This window comes from Tetrahymena thermophila (assembly GCF_000189635.1).
Source record: "Tetrahymena thermophila SB210 genomic scaffold scf_8254468, whole genome shotgun sequence".
Lineage (NCBI taxonomy): Eukaryota > Ciliophora > Oligohymenophorea > Hymenostomatida > Tetrahymenidae > Tetrahymena > Tetrahymena thermophila.
Genome location: NW_002476244.1, coordinates 70,893 through 92,885, shown reverse-complemented (window position 1 = coordinate 92,885; position 21,993 = coordinate 70,893). Strand labels below are relative to the sequence as shown.

At 21.7% G+C, this 21,993-nt stretch overlaps 3 protein-coding genes across 3 annotated transcripts; all 3 read right to left on the bottom strand. All coding sequences in view use genetic code 6, as the record gives it.

Annotated features, from left to right (window-relative positions):
- Positions 1-312: 312 nt before the first annotated feature.
- TTHERM_001044677 (transmembrane protein, putative) lies at positions 313-13,205 on the bottom strand (the record flags this gene model as incomplete). The annotated part of the gene is made up of 9 exons (XM_012799474.1): positions 313-1,755; positions 1,901-2,608; positions 3,392-3,802; positions 3,893-4,831; positions 4,952-5,840; positions 6,546-8,113; positions 8,211-9,076; positions 10,685-12,269; positions 12,372-13,205. The coding sequence occupies 9 exons, from the start codon at positions 13,203-13,205 to the stop codon at positions 313-315; spliced, it is 9,243 nt and encodes a 3,080-aa protein (XP_012654928.1).
- Positions 13,206-14,856: 1,651 nt separating this feature from the next.
- TTHERM_001044675 (transmembrane protein, putative) lies at positions 14,857-17,704 on the bottom strand (the record flags this gene model as incomplete). The annotated part of the gene is made up of 2 exons (XM_012799473.1): positions 14,857-16,530; positions 16,922-17,704. 2 exons carry the CDS (start codon positions 17,702-17,704, stop codon positions 14,857-14,859), a joined length of 2,457 nt encoding a protein of 818 aa, XP_012654927.1.
- A 1,369-nt stretch (positions 17,705-19,073) lies between these two features.
- On the bottom strand, positions 19,074-21,910 carry TTHERM_001044673 (transmembrane protein, putative; the record flags this gene model as incomplete). Its single annotated transcript, XM_012799472.1, has 2 exons — positions 19,074-20,717; positions 21,128-21,910. 2 exons carry the CDS (start codon positions 21,908-21,910, stop codon positions 19,074-19,076), a joined length of 2,427 nt encoding a protein of 808 aa, XP_012654926.1.
- Positions 21,911-21,993: the final 83 nt, after the last annotated feature.

Sequence of the window (21,993 nt, the reverse complement as noted above, 5' to 3'; positions counted from 1 at the left end):
TAAATAAGAAATAATCTAAATGTATTTAATAAAAACTTGGTGGCTTCAGATTTATAGCTTAGTTCAAAAACTTAAATAAGACATAAACTTTTGATATTTTTAGTAAAAATATTTTAAAAAGATAAAGATTAAAAAAATAATCAAATTAAATTTAGATTTAAATTATTGATTTTTTCCAATTAAAGAATCTTTAAAATTTTTAAATTTTTATAGTAATACACATTAAGAAGTGAGTAAGCACTTACAAAAATTTCAAAACTTTGTTAATAAATATCTAATAATATAGTTTTTTTAAAAGTAAATTCAGAATTTTCAGTTTTTAATATATTTATTTGAAGATATGTAGCTATTAGTTTATGGAAAACTATTTATTTAACCATCCTCACTGATTTCTGGATTTGCAATTCCAAGAACACAGGAAGACGAAGAGAGAAATGCATGTAATTGATTTGGATCATCAATGATTCTTTTCTAAAGCTCAGTAGACTTATCCGCTAAGTACTTTTAGTTTACTTTCCCATTCGTATTAAACTATATTTTATTCTTAGAATTGTAAATTAGCTATTTAAATTTATCTTCATCCAAATTTTCTAGACATGGAGATGGAATAGTATTCTCAAGTAAAGCATCTAATTAATTTTATTCAGAGTATTTCGACTAAAAATTAGTCTATTTATTATTTACTCCAGTCTCATTTAATCCTTCATGATTATTTAAATGACAAAAGCCATTATTTTCTATTATTTTTAATAATTTTTTATCAATCTAGTTGATTTCTAATTTCTTTTTTAAATGTGTGACAGCAACTTTGACATCTTCAATCTTTTATTATTCTTAAATTTATTCTTGTTAGTTTAACAGGATTGGGCTTTACTGAATAATTGATTTCTAAATAATGGAAAGATTAATACTCTTTTGATTTAATAATTAAGACATATCTAATGTTGGCTTTGGTAAATATTCCAATATTTTTACCTAATCGCTATCAAGTAAAATCTATTTTATTTTTTCAAATTCAATTTATTTTTTTATAATTTCTCCTAAATCTAGATGTTAATAGAAGATTTTAGTTGTTTATTCCACAAATTGTTTCACTCTTTAAATTTCACCCCATGGGTACAGATAATATTTAATATATTAGCTCCATGTAAGTTAAAATTTTTGAAATTAATTTTATTCATATTATGTATTTGTATTGTTATGGTTTATTATTTTATTTAAGCCTGTAGCATTCTTATTTTTGTTACTCGCATCTTAATTTATTTGAAATTGGTTTAAATCAATAATACGTTAAGGTGAAATTTATTACGAGCTTTACTTTTAGTCTTAATTCACAGAAATATTAATTGTAAGAGGACTTTTTTATGGATTTAATTAAGATGAATTTTTAAAGAATTTCAAAGGTTACTTTTTTAAATTTTATTATCCTTTTAAATTATTATCCTCTTTTTTTGACTTTTATATTTTTACTTTACTATTACATTAAATTAGTTTTCCAAGTTTTGTTTCATTCTATTCATTTTTTTCTGAACATTTCTAGAAAATGAATAAATCATTGATTATGTTTTGCTTTAACAATATTTAATTGATTGGGTGAATAAAAAAAAATCCAATCATAATTAAAGCTTTTGCTATTCCTCCTATTTCTGCAAGTAATCTATCTATTTTTTTGTATTTTCTCACGTAATTTGTTTATTTTTACTTTTCGAATCTTAATTAGACCGAAAAAAAATAGTTTTGTTCCTCAAAAATAATCTTTTTTAAAAAAAATACTTAAATATATTATAAAAACTCTTAAATATAAATTTATTTGGAAAATTTCAATAAAATTGCCTTGCTTTTATTAAATATATTCTTAGATAATCTATTAATTATTTTAAATATAATTGAATGTTATTACTGATTCTTAAAAATAGCTATATTAGGTTGATTTTAGAGTTCCTATATCTGTAAATAAGGCACCTTCATCACTCTACATAACTATATTTCTAAAATATATATCAATGTCTCTTGAAACTCGAGGTGAGTTATTCCAAAATATATCTTTTCCTACATGCTGAAAAGGATTTAAATCTCCAGGATTAACTATAACATCAGACATATACATTGCAACATAAGAGGAAGTGAGAATTTTAATAATTTCATCATATTTTCTGCAGTAAGATTTACCAACACATGGTCTAAATTCTATTCTAATTAAAGCGTAAGTGTCTTAATCAAAGTTTCCTTGTATGAATACATCTTAATTTTCATCGGCTAAGCAATACATTTAGTCGATGTTAGGCAAATTATTAAAATACTAGCTCGTGCTATTTAATTAAAAATTTTCTTTTTTGCATGGTTTCATAGGAATTTCTTAATAATTCCAAACTTACTCAAATTATCCAGTTATATTGCTTTTTACTTTAGACATAGTTATTTGTTGAGCAAATACTTCATAGATAGATTCATCTATGAAGTGGCTACAATTTTTTGGGTACTAGACCCCGATAGAAAAGTTGTAAGTGTCTTTCTTCATATCAAATTATTCTGGATTAGGTTAGTACTATTCTGACTAAATTACCTCAGGATTTTTCTTAAATATAATATCTTAAGAAGAAAAATAAAGCTAGACTAATATAAAAATGGCTATAAAAATAGATGCTAAAGCTCCTAAATTTGATTAAAATACTTAACTTTAGTTATACCTTAAGTTAAATCCTATCCCATATATATCCAAATTCCTAAAATTGTTTTTAAGACTTTACGCAAGAGAACTCATTATGTATTTATGTAAGTAAGACTTTATTTTATCTATAAAAATAATACTGATTTTATATATTTTTTTATTTATTTTTTTTTTATCAAAAAAGTTAATTGATTAATGGTTATATTAAATTTTTTAATTTTCAACCTCAAAATAAGAGCAAAATTTCTTGATTATTTGCTCAAAGATTATTTTAGGAGAAATCACTTATAGATTAAGAATATACACAATTGACCTATTATTTTTTATTACCTTAGAATTTTTAAATTAAAATAAATTTCTTATCAATTTAAATAACTATAAATATTTATCATGATCTTTATTTAAAAGTATTTTTTTTTAATTTCATGTCACTTTAAAAATGAAATAAATAAATTACACTTTAGTATATAATAAATTAATTAATATAATTAATTGTTCTATAACATTTTTATATATTAGAAAATTGAATTAGTAGCTTATGATAAATTTTTCAATCCCTCAAAAAAATAAGCTTTTTAAGTTAAAAGAAAATTGATTAAAACTTTATAATTTGAGTTGATTGCTTCAACTTATATTTATTATCCTAAGTAAGATGGTTTTTATAGATTTTTTTAGAAAATTTATTTTTAATCAAAATTATTAGCTAGAATAGTTATTATCTACTTTTTTAAATTGTGGTAATTTATTAACTTATCCATCAAGATTAACTTATTTCAAACAGCTACTAGGAGAGTTATCAAGCTATAAAGAAATAGATAATTCAGATGAAGATTTATTTGTTTACTAAATTTTATTTAATTAACATTATTTAGGATTTTCTTTGTAAATATTTGATATATTTGAAAAGTTTTGTAATTCGTTTTTATCTAATGAACTTTCTTTTAATTATTGTTGTGATGGATGACTTTTTTATGGAAAACTTTAATAAATAGTGTTTATACAAGGTTGAACTGTAATATTTTCACTATTTACATCATCACCACAACTCTCGTCAATGTAATAGCTAGTTTCTATTTTTTTAAAAATCCTAGATTTGCGATCAAAATTGTATTTTCTGTTGTATTTTGGGGTTGCCTAGATGAATTATTATATTTAAAACACTTTTTATTTGTTTAGCATATTTATAAGTTTATAATCAATTTATGAAAGATTTTCTTTGTTTACAATATTATTTAAAGCTTTTTCAACCTCATTTTTTATCTATTACTCAGACTGTTGTTTTTTATAATATATAGAGTTATTTTCAAGTGAAACTGCTGAAGAGTACTTTGGGTCTATGTTATTGTCTTTGTTTTCATCCAAGTTGATAATTGGCTTAGGTAGAAACTATAACAATTTTATTTGATCTTCATCAAATAATAATTGTTTAATTTTTTCAAATTCTAATTAAAACCTAACAAGTTAAATAATATCAAGATGGTGGTGAACTTAGGAAACTGTTTTTTCTATTGATTTTTTTAGTTTTTTGAATCCTCCCCAAGGCCACAGATAGTACCTTATATACTAATACCAGCTCAGCTAAATATTAACTTCGTCTTATTAATCATTTAAATTGTCTGGGTCATTTTAAGCCCCAAGACTTAGCTAATTATTCAATATTTTAACTTTTTTTGTCTATACTTACTAGTTTTCTTATTGATTAGAAAGGGTTTTACAATTTGGTGGGGCTGAATCTTTTTGATTTGAATTGTTTGAATGAAAAGCATCTTAATTTATTTATTTTTGCAAATTTTAAATTTTATTGTTGCAATCTTAAGCATTATTATCCTTATCTATTTTTATTTTAGCGTCATTGTATAGGTATTGCATTTACTTTTTTGAATCAGAATTTTAATCTTGAGTTTTCTGCTATTTTTTTTTCTTTAGCTTCAAATCTCTCTTTTACTAAAAATTAAATAAATCGTTCATCAGCTTTTCGTTTAGCATGAGCCTATTCAAAGGAATACATATCACCCAGCCTACCATTACAAGTGCCTTAGCTATGCCTCCAATTTCAGCAAGAAGTCTATCAATCTTCTTATAGTTTCTCTGGATTAGTGTCTACTTTTATTTTTCATTTCTCAACTAAAGGGTAAAGAAGTATGAGCTTTCATCAAAAATAATCTGTTAAAATAAAAGAAATTTTTTGTGAATTTAAATAAATTACAAATATATTTTTTTGAGATCAAATAAGCAGATTTTAAAATAAACTAAATTGAAATGAGCTAATAAATTTGTTATTACCTGCTCTTATTGATAGCTAAAAGTTGTAGTACTTTATTAATTGACTTCTGAAAAAAAAAATCCTTCATTATTTTAAATGTATATATTCCTATAAAAAATGTAGGCGTCTTTGGCCACCGTAGGAGAGATGTTCCAAAATAAATCACGTCCTATTGTTTAAAAGGCATCATATTATTTTGAATCTATGATTACATCAGTTGAGTAAAAGGCAACGAATGAATGAGTTAAAATTTTATCTATTTCATCTTCTTATCTACAATATGCCTTATTAGAGCATTTTTAAAATGTAATTGTAACTATCCCTGACTCATTTTGATCATAATTACCTTAAATAAATAAATCTTATTGTGCGTTATCCAAACAATACATTCTATTTACACCAGGTAATTTCTAAAAATAGTCTTGTGTTTCTTCAATTCCAAAGCTAGAATGAGTACAAGGCTTCATAGGAATGTCAATAAAAATGTATTTTTATTCATATAATTATGTAGAATTATTGAATACTCTTTGCATTATCTGTTGTTTTGCTATGACTTCATACACACTCTCATCTATATAATGAGAATAGTTTCCGCTGTGTTATACTCCAATACAAAAATTGAATGTGTCATATTTCATATCAAATCTTTCTGGATTAGGATTGTATTACTCAGATTATATGACTTCAGGATTTTTCTTGTCAATCACCTCTTTGATGCTGAAAATAAATTGCACTCCAATTAGGAATGCAACTATGAGGGTAATTACACCACCAAATTTTGTTTAGAAGTACTAATCTTCATTATATCTCAAACTCAGTCCAACTCCATAAAAATCAAGTTTAGAAAATATATTAATCATTCTTCTACCTGCCGCTGCCTTTAATTAATATTTTTGGTAATTGCTTTCTCTTTTAATAGTAATATAAGGTTGAAAATTAATTAAATTTTTTATAAAATTAATTCATTATCATTTTATTAAATGCTTATTAGGTGTAACTAACTTGATTTACCTGCTTTCATCAAATAATTATGGAAATAATTAATTTTGTTACTTTTAAACTTGATAATAATTAATGAAAGATCAAATTAAAATTAGCATGAATTAAATTTAAATAGCTTTTTTATCTCAAATTTTTTAAGTATTTAGTATTTTCAAAAATTATCTACTCATGAATAATAATTCAATCTTCACACCACCAAAACATTTATATCAAAGAAAAATTTTCTATAAAAATTATTTAAAAAATATAAACGACTTAGACTTAAATTGAGACAAATGTAAATATAAATTTATTTTTAACATCTTAAATTATAATTTACTGTAATTAATTTATTTTTTAAAAAGTATAATAAATAATTTTTATTTTCCAATTTATACATTAAAGTCTGTAAGTGAGATTTCTAAACTGAAATCTAGGTGGCCTTAATATATGAACCTTTATCGTATATTATTAAATATAAATAGAAAAAAATCATCCTAAATTTTAGTGATCATATATTTGTTACTTTGCTTTAGCAAATAGCTAAAAATAGAAAAGCGTCTACCATATTGAATTAAAGAAAATATATCATATTTTTAGTTTGGGTTTCATTTACTTTTCTTCATTACTTACATTTTTATTTGAGGTAAACTTGTAAACTCTTATGATTTTCTTCCCTCGCTTGGCATTTATTTATCAAAAGAAGTATCTAGAGACTTACTTAAATAACTTTGAAAATCTTTTTATTCATTTTAAATTTTTTAGACTTAAGAGTCATTACTATCTAGTTTATTAATATTTTAATTACTTAATGTCTAGGTGTTATCTTAATCTATCTATTTGATTAATTTCATTTCTTATGTATTCTATTACTGTTTAAACCATTCTTAATTACCACAAATATTTTAAAAAATTGAATCATCAAGCATTTCTATGATTTTCTTATCAACCTCAGATAAATATTGTTGCTTTATTATATTTTAAAGTGACTGAAGAGCTTCTTAAGCTCTTTAATCTTCATCTATTTGAAGGTCATTTAGTAAATTTACTTTTTATTTCTTTTATTTAAGTTTTTGAGATTGACGTATTTTCTTTTCCTACATTTTTTCTTATTTTATTTCTTCTACATCAATAAGAGGTTTTGGGAAGAATTAAATGAGCTTCCTTTAATCATCATTCAGCAATATTTATTTAACTTTTTCAAACTCTAATAATTTCTTAACTATATAAATTATATCCAGATGCTAGTAAATCTTTTCTACAGAGTAATCAATTTACTTTTTCTTTTTAGCAAAACTTCCAAATGGCCAAAGATAATACCTAATATAATCAGACCATTTTAGTTATAATTTTTCATCATTTTATTTTTAAGAATTGTCTAAAGTAAATAATTCTTTAAATTCCTCATCTATTTTATGTGTTTCAATATTCTTTAAGCTAAATTAATCCTTACTTATTTAAAGGTCTTTTTCATTTTAAAATCTCTTTTAATTATTTTGAGTTAAATTTAGATTTACTTTATTAGTTTATTTAGAAATTTTAAACAAATTAAAATCGCTTACATCTTGAAATTGACTTTTATTATGTTACAAATGACTATTATCTAAAGGTTCTACTTTAAATTATCTTCCACTTATTATATTAGATTTTATGTTTTACTGATTAATTGGCTTAAAATGTATTTCTGATCTAACTTTTGTTTCCGTTTGCAGTCCTTTAATATTTTTTTGCGATAAAATTTAGTTTTTACAAATCTAGCCAATACTTTATGGTATATTAGTTAATGTTTAATTATTTAAGGTCTAATTTAAATCTTCTATTTATTTTTATGTTTAAATCTAATCAATGCTTTAATTTTTAAGATCAGCCAATTTATATTTGTAGCTCTGCTCATTTTTTGCTTACATAATTTAGATAATAGTTTGGCCATCTACTTTTTAGTTAGGAAATTAATTTTCTTCATGTTTTTGATGAGTATTATTGGAGTATTTAAAAACAGAATTAGAAAGTTTATTGTAAAGTTTTAATTGATTTATTGGAACGCAAATAATGAATCCAATCATAGCTAATGCTTTAGCGATACCTCCAATCTCAGCAAGAATGCTTTATATCTTTTTATACTAGCGGTGATATATTGACTCCTTTGCTTTTTCAAATCTTAGAATCATAGAAAAAAAATAATCAGTTTCTCCAAAAATTACCTTTTTTATAAAAGTTTGAATTTAAATTAACTTTTATTATAAAATAAATTATTTTATTAAAGTAATAAAAAAGTTTAATAAGTTATTTATTTTTTACTTGTTCATAAGTATAGCTAAGCTAAGTTTGTTTCTAAACTTCAATATCTTAAAAAATTAAGCCATTATCAGTTTCAAAATAGATATTTCTGTAATATAGAGACGTATCTTTTGGATAAATTGGATTAGTACTCCAATACATGTCTCTTGATATGATAGAAAATGGGTTTACATTTTTAGGATTTACAATAACATCATTTGTGTAAAGAGCGATATAAGAATTTATAAGTGCTTTTTATATTTCATCAGTATTTTTGCAATAAGGTTTTCCTTAACATATCTTAAATTTAATTTAGATATAACCAAATTAGTCTTAATCAAAATTTCCTTCAATAAATAAATTTTAACTTTCATAATCTAGACAATACATATTTTATACTCCAACCAATTTATTAAAATAATCAATAGAATCTTATTCTTCAAAATCATTTGAAGTGCAAGGATGAATTCCTATAGGAAGAGTGTTCCACTCTTAATAATACTCTCCACTAGATTAATTATATTTTTTCTACATATTAATTTGATTAGCGTTAACAGTATAAATAGATTCGTCAATGAACTATGAAAAATTACCAGGAAACTAAGCCCCAAAAGCTAAATTAAGTGTTTTCCTTGTTATGTTAAATCTAGCAGGGCTAGCTACAAATCTTTCAGCATAAATAACTTCAGGATTCGTTTTAAAAATAACCTCTTATCCTATTAGGAATATTTAAACAGCTAAAATGCAGCCTATAATAATAGTTACTCCTACACCAAAACAAGTTTGATATTAATTTTTATTGATATAACGCAAACCTATACCTATTCCAAACATATCTAAAAATAAAAGACTCATGATAATTAACTAGCTATAAAGAATTAGGAAACCTTTAAAAATTTATAAGTTTATTTAATTTATTTATTTGTTTTTTAATTTTATTTTCATTTAATTTTTTATATAATTATATTAAATTAAATAGTATATTTTAATAAAGACGTTAAAAGCAAACAAAATGGAAGAATTTTAATTGGTTAAAAATATTGTAAAATCTTTTAAAAAATGCAAAAAAACTTCCATTTCATAAGTATAAATCAAAATTAAATTCTAATTGTAAAGAAGTAAGAAATATCTTAAAAAAATATTATTTTTATTTAAATAATAGTTTTCTGCTTGATTTATCATATATTATAAGCTTCTTAAGTTGTTAGAAGAAATTACTATTTTTGTGGGTTTAGTTTTAAAGAATAACTAAAATAATATAATAAAAAAATACATTAAAAAATAAAATTAAAATTAATTTTAACTCCAAAATTATAATAAAGAAAATTTTAATTACATTTGTTAACAAGTTTATCCTCTAAGTATATTTTTGAACATAAAATATGTTTACACTTTAGTATCTAACAAATTTAATTTATTTATTTACCTTAAACTAATCAAATCTATTAAAAAAAAAACTTATTTTAAAAGTCACTAAAACATCAATTCTTTTACAAGCTAACAATATTTAACATATTCTTAAAAATTCAAGCATTACTTATATATAACAAACTTTATGAATTATAATCCTATTTAATTTTATTTGTGATAATATAAATCTGTCTTTGTTATATTAAAAAGTTGCATTAATATTGTATTATTTTAGTTTTTGCTTTAAAATTAGATAAAATTTGAAAAAATTAATCTTTTTTCTAATAATTGCTATTTATAGTAATAATTTAGTGTCATTAATTTATATTTTAAGGTATTTCTAATCGAAAAAATAATGCATGGAAAAATTAATTAAAAACTTTAAAGGCAATTTTATTAAATATATATATAGTACCATAGGGTACTGGCTTTTACAAGGTTTACTGTCCGTACAACAACATATATTAAAATATTATTTATTATTTACTGTAAATGCTCGTTAATTAAGGCATATTTTTCTTAAATTTTTTTTTTTTTCAATTATTGAAAAAAAATTTATAATTTAATTTTGTAAAGTGTAAAAACAAGGTATATAAAACTCGTTTTATTGTAAATTTGTAGGGTAACTTACTCTACATTGCTACCTAATTGGGCTAATACCTTTATCGTTTTAATTTATAATACGATATATGGCTGATTTTGGTCCTCCTTCAGTTTCAAAATGTCTAAATGTATATCATTTTCCATTTTACTTATGATTTAAATTGAAGCTATAAAGTCTATTTTTTTGATAGTATAATTTTAGAAAGATATTTCTTTGTCATCTAGAAAATCCAAAAAGAGAGAGCCAGATAATTTTTAAAATAATAAAATAAAATTTATTCTATATCAGGATCATAATTGATAGTTGGATAAAATACATTAGAATTAATTATATTATTATATATAAATAGGATAAAAATCATCCAAAATTTTAGTGATCATATATTTTTTACTTTGCTTTAGCAAATAGCTAAAAAGAGAAAAGTGTCTACCATATTGAATTAAAGAAAATATATCATATTTTTAGTTTGGGTTTCATTTACCTTTGTTCATTACTTACATTTTTATTTGAGGTAAACTTGTAAACTCTTATGATTTTCTTCCCTCGCTTGGCATTTATTTATCAAAAGAAGTATCTTGAGACTTACTTAAATAACTTTGAAAATCTTTTTATTCATTTTAAATTTTTTAGACTTAAGAGTCATTACTATCTAGTTTATTAATATTTTAATTACTTAATGTCTAGGTGTTATCTTAATCTATCTATTTGATTAATTTCATTTCTTATGGATTCTATTGCTGCTTAAACCATTCATAATTACCACAAATATTTTAAAAAATTGAATCATCAAGCATTTCTATGATTTTCTTATCAACTTCAGATAAATATTATTGCTTTATTATATTTTAAAGTGATTGAACAGCTTCTTAAGCTCTTTACTTTTCATCTATTTGAAGGTCATTAAGTAAATTTATTTTTTATTTCTTTTATTTAAGTTTTTACAATTATTTTTGAGATTGACGTATTTTCTTTTCCTATTCTTTTTCTTATGAAATGTCTTCTACATCAATAAGTGGTTTTGGGAAGAATTAAATGAGCTTTCTTTAATCATCATTCAGCAAAACCTATTTAACCTTTTCAAACTCTAATAATTTCTTAACTATATAAATTATATCCAGATGCTAGTAAATCTTCTCTACAGAGTAATCAATTTACTTTTTCTTTTTAGCAAAACTCCCAAATGGCCAAAGATAATACCTTAAATAATCAGACCATTTTAGTTATAATTTCTCATCATTTTGACTTTAAGGATTGTCTAAAGTAAATAATTCTTTAAATTCATCATCTATTTTATGTATTTCAGTATCCTTTAAGCTACATTAATCCTTTATTATTTAAAGCTCTTTCTCATTTTAAAGTCTCTTTTAATTATTTTAATTTGCTTTATTAGCTTATTTAGAAATTTTAACCAAATTAAACTCACTTACATCTTGAAATTGATTTTTTTTATGTTACAAATGAGTAATATCTAATGGTTCTACTTTAAATTATCTTCCACTTATTACATTAGATTTTATGTTTGACTGATTAATTGGTTTAAAAAGTACTTCTGATCTAACTTTTGTTTCCGTTTGCAGTCCTTTAATATTATTTTGCGATAAAATTTAGTTTTTACAAATCTATCCAATACTTTATGGTATATTAGTTAAAGTTTAATTATTTAAGGTCTAATTTAAATCATCTAATTATTTTTAAGTTTAAATCTAATCAACACTTTAATTTTTAAGATCAACCAATTTGTATTTGTTGTTCTGCTCATTTTTTGCTTACATAATTTAAATAATAGTTTGACCATCTAATTTTTAGTTAGGACTTTAATTTTCTTCATGTTTTTGATGAGTATTTTTGGAGTATTTAAAAACAGAATTAGAAAGCTTATTGTAAAGTTTTAATTGATTTATAGGAACACAAATAATAAATCCAATCATAGCCAATGCTTTAGCGATACCTCCAATCTCAGCAAGAATACTTTCTAGCTTTTTGTACTTGCGGTGATAAATTGACTCCTTTGCTTTTTCAAATCTTAAAGTCATAGAAAAAAAATAATCAGTTTCTCCAAAAATTACCTTTTTTATAAAAGTTTGAATATTAATTAATTAACTTTTGTTAGAATATAAATTATTTTATTAAAAGTAATAAAAAAGTTTAATAAGTTATTTATTTTTTACTTGTTCATAAGTATAGCTAAGCTAAGTTTGTTTCTAAACTTCAATATCTTAAAAAATTAAGCCATTATCAGTTTCAAAATAGATATTTCTGAAATAGAGAGACGTATCTTTTGGATAAATAGGATTAGTACTCCAATACATGTCTCTTGATATTATAGAAAATGGGTTTATATTTTTAGGATTTACAATAAGATCATTTGTGTAAAGAGCGATATAAGAATTTGTTAGTGCTTATTATATTTCATCAGTATTTCTGCAATAAGGTTTTCCTTAACACATCTTAAAATTAATTTATATAATGCCAAATTAGTCTTAATCAAAATTCCCTTCAATAAATAAATTTTAACTATCATAATCAAGGCAATACATATTCGAGACTCCGGCCAATTTATTAAAATAATCAATCGAATCTTATATTTCAAAATCATTTGAAGTGCAAGGATGAATTCCTATAGGAAGAGTTTTCCACTCTTAATAATATTCCCCACTAGATTAATTATATTTTTTCTCCATAGTAACTTGATTAGCATCAACAGTATAAATAGTTTCATCTATGAACTATGAAAAATTACCAGGAAACTAAGCCCCGAAAGCAAAATTAAGTGTTTTCCTTGTAATGTTAAACCTAGCAGGACTAGCAACAAATCGTTCAGCATAAACAACTTCAGGATTCGTTTTAAAAATAACCTCTTATCCTATTAAGAATATTTAAATAGCTAAAATGCAGCCTATAATAATAGTTACTCCAACACCAAAGCAAGTTTAATATTCATGTTTATTCATATAACGCAAACCTATGCCTATTCCAAACATATCTAAAAATAAAAGACTCATGGTAATTAACTAGCTAATAAAGAATTTGTAAGCCCGTATAAAAATTTATAAGTTTATTTAACTTATTTATTTATTTGTTTTTTAATTTTATTTTCTTTTAATTTATTATATAATTACATTAAATTAAATAGTATATTTTTGATAAGGACATCTATAGCCAACAAAATGAATGAATTTTAATCTATTAAAATATTAATAATTAATAATTCAAATGTAAAATCTTTAAAAAAACTGTGAAAAAAATTATTTTTTAAGGCTAATTTTTAAAAAAATTCCATTTTATTTGAAAAAATCAAAAATAAAATTCTAATTATATAAAATAATAAGCCATTTTTTATAAAAAATATTATATTATTTAAATAAATAGCTTGTTGTTGCTTATATAATTTATTATAAGCTTCTTAAGTTGTGAGAAAAAATAGCTACTTTTGGGTTTAGTTTTAAAGCATAAATAATAAAGAAATACAATAGAAAATAAAACAAAAATTAATTTTAAATCCACATATACATTATAATATATTTTACTTACATTTGTTAGCATGTTTATTCTCTAAGAATATTTTTTTACTTAAAATATGTTTACACTTTATTATATAACAAATTTAATTAATTTTTTTTTACCATAAATTAATCAAATCTGATTTTAAAAGCCACTAATTTACCTATTCATTTTACAATCCAACAAAATTTAACTTATTCTTAACTCTAAAATCTTTTAAATATAAGAAAAATGAATTATAATGCTATCATTCTTTACTTCAATAAATGTAAATTTGCTTTCACAATGTTAAGTTACTTTAATATTAATTTTATTTCAGTTTTGCTTTAAAATTCTATAACAATTTTAAAAAGTTTAAATAATTACTATAAAAAGCAATAATTTAGTGTTATTAATAAATAATTTAAGGTAAATCTAATGGAAAAATATGTGGAATCAAATTTATAATTTTTAAAGACTATTTATTTTATTAAATTATTCAACAAGAAATAGAAAACAATAATCTATATGCTTAATTGATTTATACATAATATAAAATTTATTTTCCATCATTTTAATTTTGAAAATAATTTCTCATAGATAATAGAAAGAGTTACCTTTTAAAGTAAAAAAAATTAAATTAATAATTAGATACTTTATTTATTTTAAAAATAGAAAATTTTTTGATGCAATTTGGTATATTCTCAAATAAAAGAATGTTTAATTTGTTAACAATAAATATGAATTAACAATTTTTTGTTTTCAATTATTTGATTATGAGAAAGAAAACTCATTAATATTTTGATTGATTTATACTTTTTCAAAAAATAATTTTTATAAACTAAAATAGTTATAATTTTTTAATATTATTAAAATTTATTATGATTTTTCTTTTAAAATAAATAAGAAGCTATGAAATTGTTAAACTAAAATCGAATTTATAATACAAAATTTTTTTTTTTTTTTAGAATATTTAATTAATTAATTATTTTAATTATTCTTAATTTCTTTTGAAATAAAATAAAAAATAAATTTCTATGAAATATTTTTGTAAAAGTATAAATGAATGAATTAAACTGTATAATAAATTAATAGGTAAAAATTTTATTTCCAACAATACTATTTTTAGAATTTTAAAAAATTACTAAATATTTGTTTGTATAAAAAACTGATTCAAATCTTTTTAGTTGAATTAAATTAAGTTTATTTAAAATTTTATAATTTTATGTTTTGTATATAAGTTATTTATTATGGCTCTAATTCATTTATCATTTATTAATTGAATGAACTACGTAGAGAATTACTTTAGATCTCTTCAATATCATTCTATACATTTTATATTTTTGGATATTAAATATCTTTACTATCTTTACTTAGATAGTTGTTGAAACTTTAAACGTGTTCTTAATAGAATTACCTTTAATCATTAATTATACATGAGTTTATGTCTTAAAAATTTATTTGTTATTATTAGTATTATTATTGAAGGTATTCAGCATTATTGTGGATATTTTCCAATATCGAATCGTCTAGCATTTCTAATATTTTTTTATCTATTTCACTTAGTTTCTCTTTTTTTATGATATTTTACAAAGCTTGATAAGCTTCTTTTGCTCTTTACTTTTCATTTATTTGTTAATTGTTAAGTATGTTGACTGTTTATTTTTTTTACTCGTATTTCTGTATATTTTTTTATGATTTAATAAGCTCTTTTTCTTCTATTTTATATTGTTCTATTTCATCTACATTAATTAATGGTTTTGGGAAGAACTATATTAGCTTTCTCTAATCTTCATTAAGTAAAATTTATTTAACTTTTTCGAACTCTAGTAACTTTTTAATGATATAGATTATATCAAAATGTTAGTAAATCTTTTCTACTGAGTAGTCAATTTATTTCTTCTTTTTGGCATAGCTTCCGAATGGCCAAAGATAATATTTGATATAATCAGACCAACCTAAATTTAAATTTTCATATTATTTGTTTTAATTATCACTTTAATTAAATAATTCCTAATTATTAGTTAAGATTTATTATTATTTTTATTCATTTTATTAAATATTTTATTAGTTTAATTATTATCCAATATTTTGTATCTTATTTTATTTCTCTGCTTGAGGTATCTGTTCACGTTACTAAGGTTATTTTTATTTCATATTTTTAGTTATTTTAATAATATCAAAAATATTAAAATAGTTTTTAGCCCGGTTTTGATAAATATTAGTTTAAGTTTATGTTTTACTTTTGATAATTTTATTACTTTAATTTTTGTTGAATTCTATTGGCTCTGTATTTTATTTTTTTCTAATTTTACTGGTTTACCTTTAAATTTGCTCATTTTAAAAATTTTTTTCGAATGATTATCCCCTTACATATTACTGGGAAGAAATCTAGTTTTTAAAGACTTAAAATTATTGCTAAGATGCAAATACTTAAGATTCTTTAGTTATCTGCTATTGCTTATCTAAAAATTAATTTTCAAAATAAACTTAAGTATTATCTAAATTTTATTAATTAATATATTTATTATTCTGTTCCTTTTGAGCTTCTATTATTTCAACAAAGGTTTTCACTGCACTTTTTGGTATAGCATTATCAGTTTATTGTATTATTATGTTTTGAAAATTTGAATATTTAAATAAAGTGTTAGAAAGTTTGCCATAGAGTTAAAGTTAATTAATAGGAACACAAATAACGAAACCAATAATTACTAATGCTTTAGCGATACCACCTATTTCAGCCAGAATACTATCTAATTTTTTATAATTTCTATGATATTTAGACTCTTTTGCCTTTTCAAATCTCAGCTTCATCTAAAAAAAATATTCAGTCTCTCCAAATATAATCTTTTTTTATAAAAATACATTATTATTAACATATAAAAATTATTTAAAATATTAATGAATTTATATTTCTTAAACTTATTAAACTTATATCAAAATTTTAATTTTATAATTTTTAGTTTGGGTTTTATTTAAATTAATTTCAAAATCTATTAGTAATAATACTATATTTTAGGATATAGCAAACAGTTTTGAGGTTACTTAGTATGATTCAAAAAAGCTTATATTAAAGAAAATTTTTTATTTTTATTTTTATTTTTCAATAATATTTTGTTATTAAAACAATGGTAGATAGATAGATAAATAGAAAGTTTTATCTTTTTTAATCTCATCAAATTTAAAAAATAAAATAGGCATAAATGAGCTTAAAATATTATTCACAATAAAAAAATACCTGTTCTTCAGTGTAGCTGAGCGAAGGTTTTCTTTAAGTGCTGATATCTTCAAAAACTATCCCATTATCAGTTTCAACATAAACGTTTCTATAATAAAGATAAGCATCTTTTGAGTAGATTGGATTAGTACTCCAGTACATATCTCTTGATATAATTTAATAAGGATTAAAATGTTTAGGATTTGTTATAATGTCGTTTGTGTAGTGGGAAACAAAAGAATTAGTTAAAATTTAATTTATCTCTTCAGGATCTCTACAATTTGATTTTCCAGTGCACTTCTTAAAATATATTTATATTAGCCCATATTAATCTTAATCGAAATTTCCTTCCATATGTAAATCTTAACTATCATAATCTAGACAATACATATTTTCTAAACCAACTAATGTATTAAAGTAATCAATAGACTCTTCTACTTCAAAATCTTTTGATGAGCAAGGATGGACATCTATAGGAAGGTTGTTCCAATCTTAGTAATACTCACCGCTAGTTTAATTAAATTTCTTCTGCATACTAACTTGCACAGCAGAAACTGTGTAAATAGACTCATCAAGGAACTGCGAGAAGTTACCAGGAAATTATGCACCAAATGCAAAATTAAATGTTTTCCTTGTTATGTTAAATCTAGCTGGACTGGCTACAAATTGCTCAACAAAAATAAAATTAGGGTTTGTTTTGTAAATTACCTCTTAGCCTACTAAAAATATTTAAACACCTAATACGCACCCGATGATGATAGTAATTGCAACACCAAAATTTGTTTAATATTAACTTTTATTCATATAACGCAAATTTATGCCTATTCCAAAGATATCTAAAAATAAAAATTTCATTTATATTTAAAATTAAATAATATTTTGCTTAGTTATTTTTAAATACTAAATAACTAACTAACTTACAAACTGTCTTTTTCTTTTTCTCTGTTTTTTATTTCAATTAATTGATATCAAATATTTTTTAATTATTAAATTTACTGTAAATTTTTAATAAATCCTCTTACTTTTAGCTTTTTCACCTTCCTCTTATTATTAATATTTGACTATTTTGTAATTAATTTTTTTAAATGTAAGCAAATAATAAATAATTCGTACCTAATTAACTTACCAATTTCAAATACATATAAATGATATAAAATACTGGGTAATAAATATTTATTTATTAATTTACATTACTATACGATTAGATATTTAAAATGATAAATCAACTAGAAACCACACATTTCATAAAAGATATTTGCTAATTTTATTTACTTAAATTAATTTAATTACCAATAGAACTGCAATAGTAATATTAGATTTCGTTTTAGAAAAAGTAAATATAAATTTGCTTTCATAATAAAATACTCAAAATAGTAAATTAATTTATATTATATTTTATAATAGTTTTTAAGATTACTTGCAATTAAATTAATGAGCTATTTTTAACTATATAATTTGTTATACAATTTTTAAAAATGCACTTATTAATTTCATAGTAAATTACTATCAAATAAGGCAATTCAAAAAATATATTTTCATGAATATCCATCCATTCATAAAATTGAAAAAATACATTTTCAAACAAAAAAATTTATTAAAGATATTTTTATAAGCATGATTTTAAAAATGAAAGGCTATTAATGTTTTAATGAATTTTCTTTTTGCTATGTAGATTTTTAAATTATGATCTTTTTATTTTAAACTTCAATAAAACCTCAACCAATTAATTAGTTTATAAAATAAAAATAAAGTATTTTAATAATTTTAATGATAATTATATTAAAATTCAATAAAAAATACACAATTTTTAACAATGTCTTCTTTCTTAATCTCTTATTTAGGTAATTGTAAGTTAAAATTGATAAGACTCTAATTAAAATTATTTTTAATCATTTTAAATAATAAAATAATTTGTTTTTATTTTCTGAGTTTTTTTGAAAATGTGTAAAAAAATTTGAGAAAAGATATTTAGTGTTTTCAAAAATTTTTTTCATATAAAATAAAAATAAATAATTAATGCTCTTAAGAATTTTCAAAATATTTTCATCTTTATTTAAATAGCGATGATTATTAATTTATTCTTTAATTTTTTTTTTGAAATCAATTGTGTTACATATATAGATAGACTATACAGCCAAGTGAAGCACTATTTTTGGTTGTATATATAAACTATTCAAAACTTTTTAATTAAATTAAATTAAGTTTATTTAAAATTTTATAATTTTATGTCTTGTATACTAGTTATTTCTTATGACTCTATTTCATTTGGCATTTTTTTTTTTAATGAGCTCTGTAAAGAATTACTTTAGATCTCTTCAATATTATTCTATTCATTTTATATATTTTGATATTAAATATCTTTACTTATCTAGTTGTTAAAATTTTAAATGCCTTCCTAATAGAATTATTTTTAATCATTTATTATACAAGAATTTATGCCTTAAAAATTTATTTATTATTATTGAAGGTATTCAGCATTATTGTGGATATTTTCCAATATCGAATCGTCTAGCATTTCTAATATTTTTTTATCTATTTGGCTTAATTTTTCTTTTTTTATGATATTTTACAAAGCTTCGTAAGCTTCTTTTGCTCTTTACTTTTCATTTATTTATTAATTGTTTAGCATGTTGACAGTTTATTTTTTTTACTCGTATTTCATTTTTTTTTATGATCTGATTAGCTCTTTTTCTTCTTTTTTATATTGTTCTATTTCATCTACATTAATTAAGGGTTTTGGGAAGAACTATATTAGCTTTCTTTAATCTTCATTAAGTAAAACTTATTTAACTTTTTCGAACTCTAGTAACTTTTTAACTATATAGATTATATCAAGATGTTAGTAAATCTTTTCTACTGAGTAGTCAATTTATTTCTTCTTTTTGTCATAGTTTCCAAAAGGCCAAAGATAATATTTGATATAATCAGACCAACTTAATTTTAAATCTTCATATTCTTTGTTTTAACTATCGTTTTAATTAAATAATTCCTAGCAATTAGTTAAGATTTATTATTATTTGTAATCATTATATTAAATATTTTATTAGTTTAATTATTATCCAATATTTTGTATATCGTTTTCTTTCTGTGCTTGAGGTATCTGCTCAAGTTGCTAAGACTGTTTTTATTTCATATTTTTAGTTATTTTAATTATATCGAAAATATTAAAATCATTTTTAACCTGATTTAGATTAACTTAAGTTTATGTATTATTTTTAATAATTTTATTATTTTAATTTTTGTTTAATTCTATAGGGTCTGTATTTACTTGTTTTCTATTTTTACTAATTTACCTCTAAGTTAGCTCTTTTGTTACAAATTTTTCCATAGATTATCCCCTTCTATATTATTTGGAAGAAATCTAATTTCTACTGACTTAAAACTATTGTTAAGATACAAATAACTAAGATTCTTTAGTTATATGTTATTCTTTATCTAAAAATTATTTTTCAAAATAAACTTAAGAATTATCTAAATTTTATTAATCAATATATTTATTATTCTATTCCTTTTGAGCTTCTATTATTTCAACAAAAGTTTTCCCTGCACTTTTTGGAATTGCTTTATTAGTTTATTGTTTTTATATGTTTTGACAATTTGAATATTTAAATAAAGAGTTAGAAAGTTTGTAATAGAGTTAAAGTTAATTAATAGGAACACAAATAATGAAACCGATCATTACTAATGCTTTAGCGATACCACCTATTTCAGCCAGAATACTATCTAATTTTTTATATTTTCTATGATACTTAGACTCTTTTGCCTTTTCAAATCTCAGCTGCATCTAAAAAAAATAGTCAGTTTCTCCGAATATAATCTGTTTTAATAAAAATACAACATTTAATGATTAACTTAAAAAAGTATTTAAAATATAATGAATTAATATTTTCTAAATTAAGATCACATCACAAAAATCACAAAAACATTTTAATTTTCTAATTTTTAGTTTGGGTTTTATTTACATTAATTTCAAAAATTTTCAGTAATAATACTATATTTTAGGTAATAGTAAACCTTATTGAGATTACTTCGCATGATTCAAATAAGCTTGTTTTGGTTATAGTTTAGGTAGAGATGATATTTAATTTTAATTTTTCTATTCTTTTTTTTGATTAAAATAAAGAGAAAGATAGAAAATATTACCTTTTTTAAAACTAACTACATCAAATTTAAAAAATAAAATTCGCATAAATGAGCTTAAAATATAATTCACAAAAAAAAAAATACCTGTTCTTCAGTCTAGCTGAGTGAAGGTTTTCTTTAAGTGCTGATGTCTTCAAAAACTATCCCATTATCAGTTTCAACATAAATGTTTCTATAATAAAGATAAGCATCTTTTGGGTAGATTGGATTAGTACTCCAGTACATATCTCTTGATATAATTGAATAGGGGTTAACATTTTTAGGATTTACTATAATGTCGTTTGTGTAGTGGGAAACAAAAGAATTAGTTAAAATTTTATTTATCTCATCAGGATCTTTACAATTTTATTATCCAGTACACCTCCTAAATTAAATTTAAATTAGCCCATATTAATCTTAATCGAAACTTCCTTCCATAAATAAATCTTAACTATCATAATCTAGACAATACATATTTTCTAAACCAACTAATGTATTAAAGTAATTAATAGACTCTTCTACTTCAAAATCTTTTGATGAGCAGGGATGAATACCTATAGGAAGGTTGTTCCAGTCTTAGTAATACTCACCGCTAGTTTAATTAAATTTCCTCTGCATAGTAACTTGCACAGCAGAAACTGTGTAAATAGACTCATCAATGAACTGCGAAAAGTTACCAGGAAATTATGCACCAAATGCAAAGTTAAATGTTTTCCTTGTTATATTAAATCTAGCAGGACTGGCTACAAATTGCTCGGCAAAAATAACATCTGGGTTTGTTTTTTAAATTACCTCTTTGCCAACTAAAAATATTTAAACACCTAATAGACATCCTATTATGATAGTAATTGCAACACCAAAATTTGTTTAATATTAACTTTTATTCATATAACGCAAATTTAAACCTATTCCAAAGATATCTAAAAATAAAAGATTCATTTTATATTTATTTATTTATAGCTTTTTAAAAT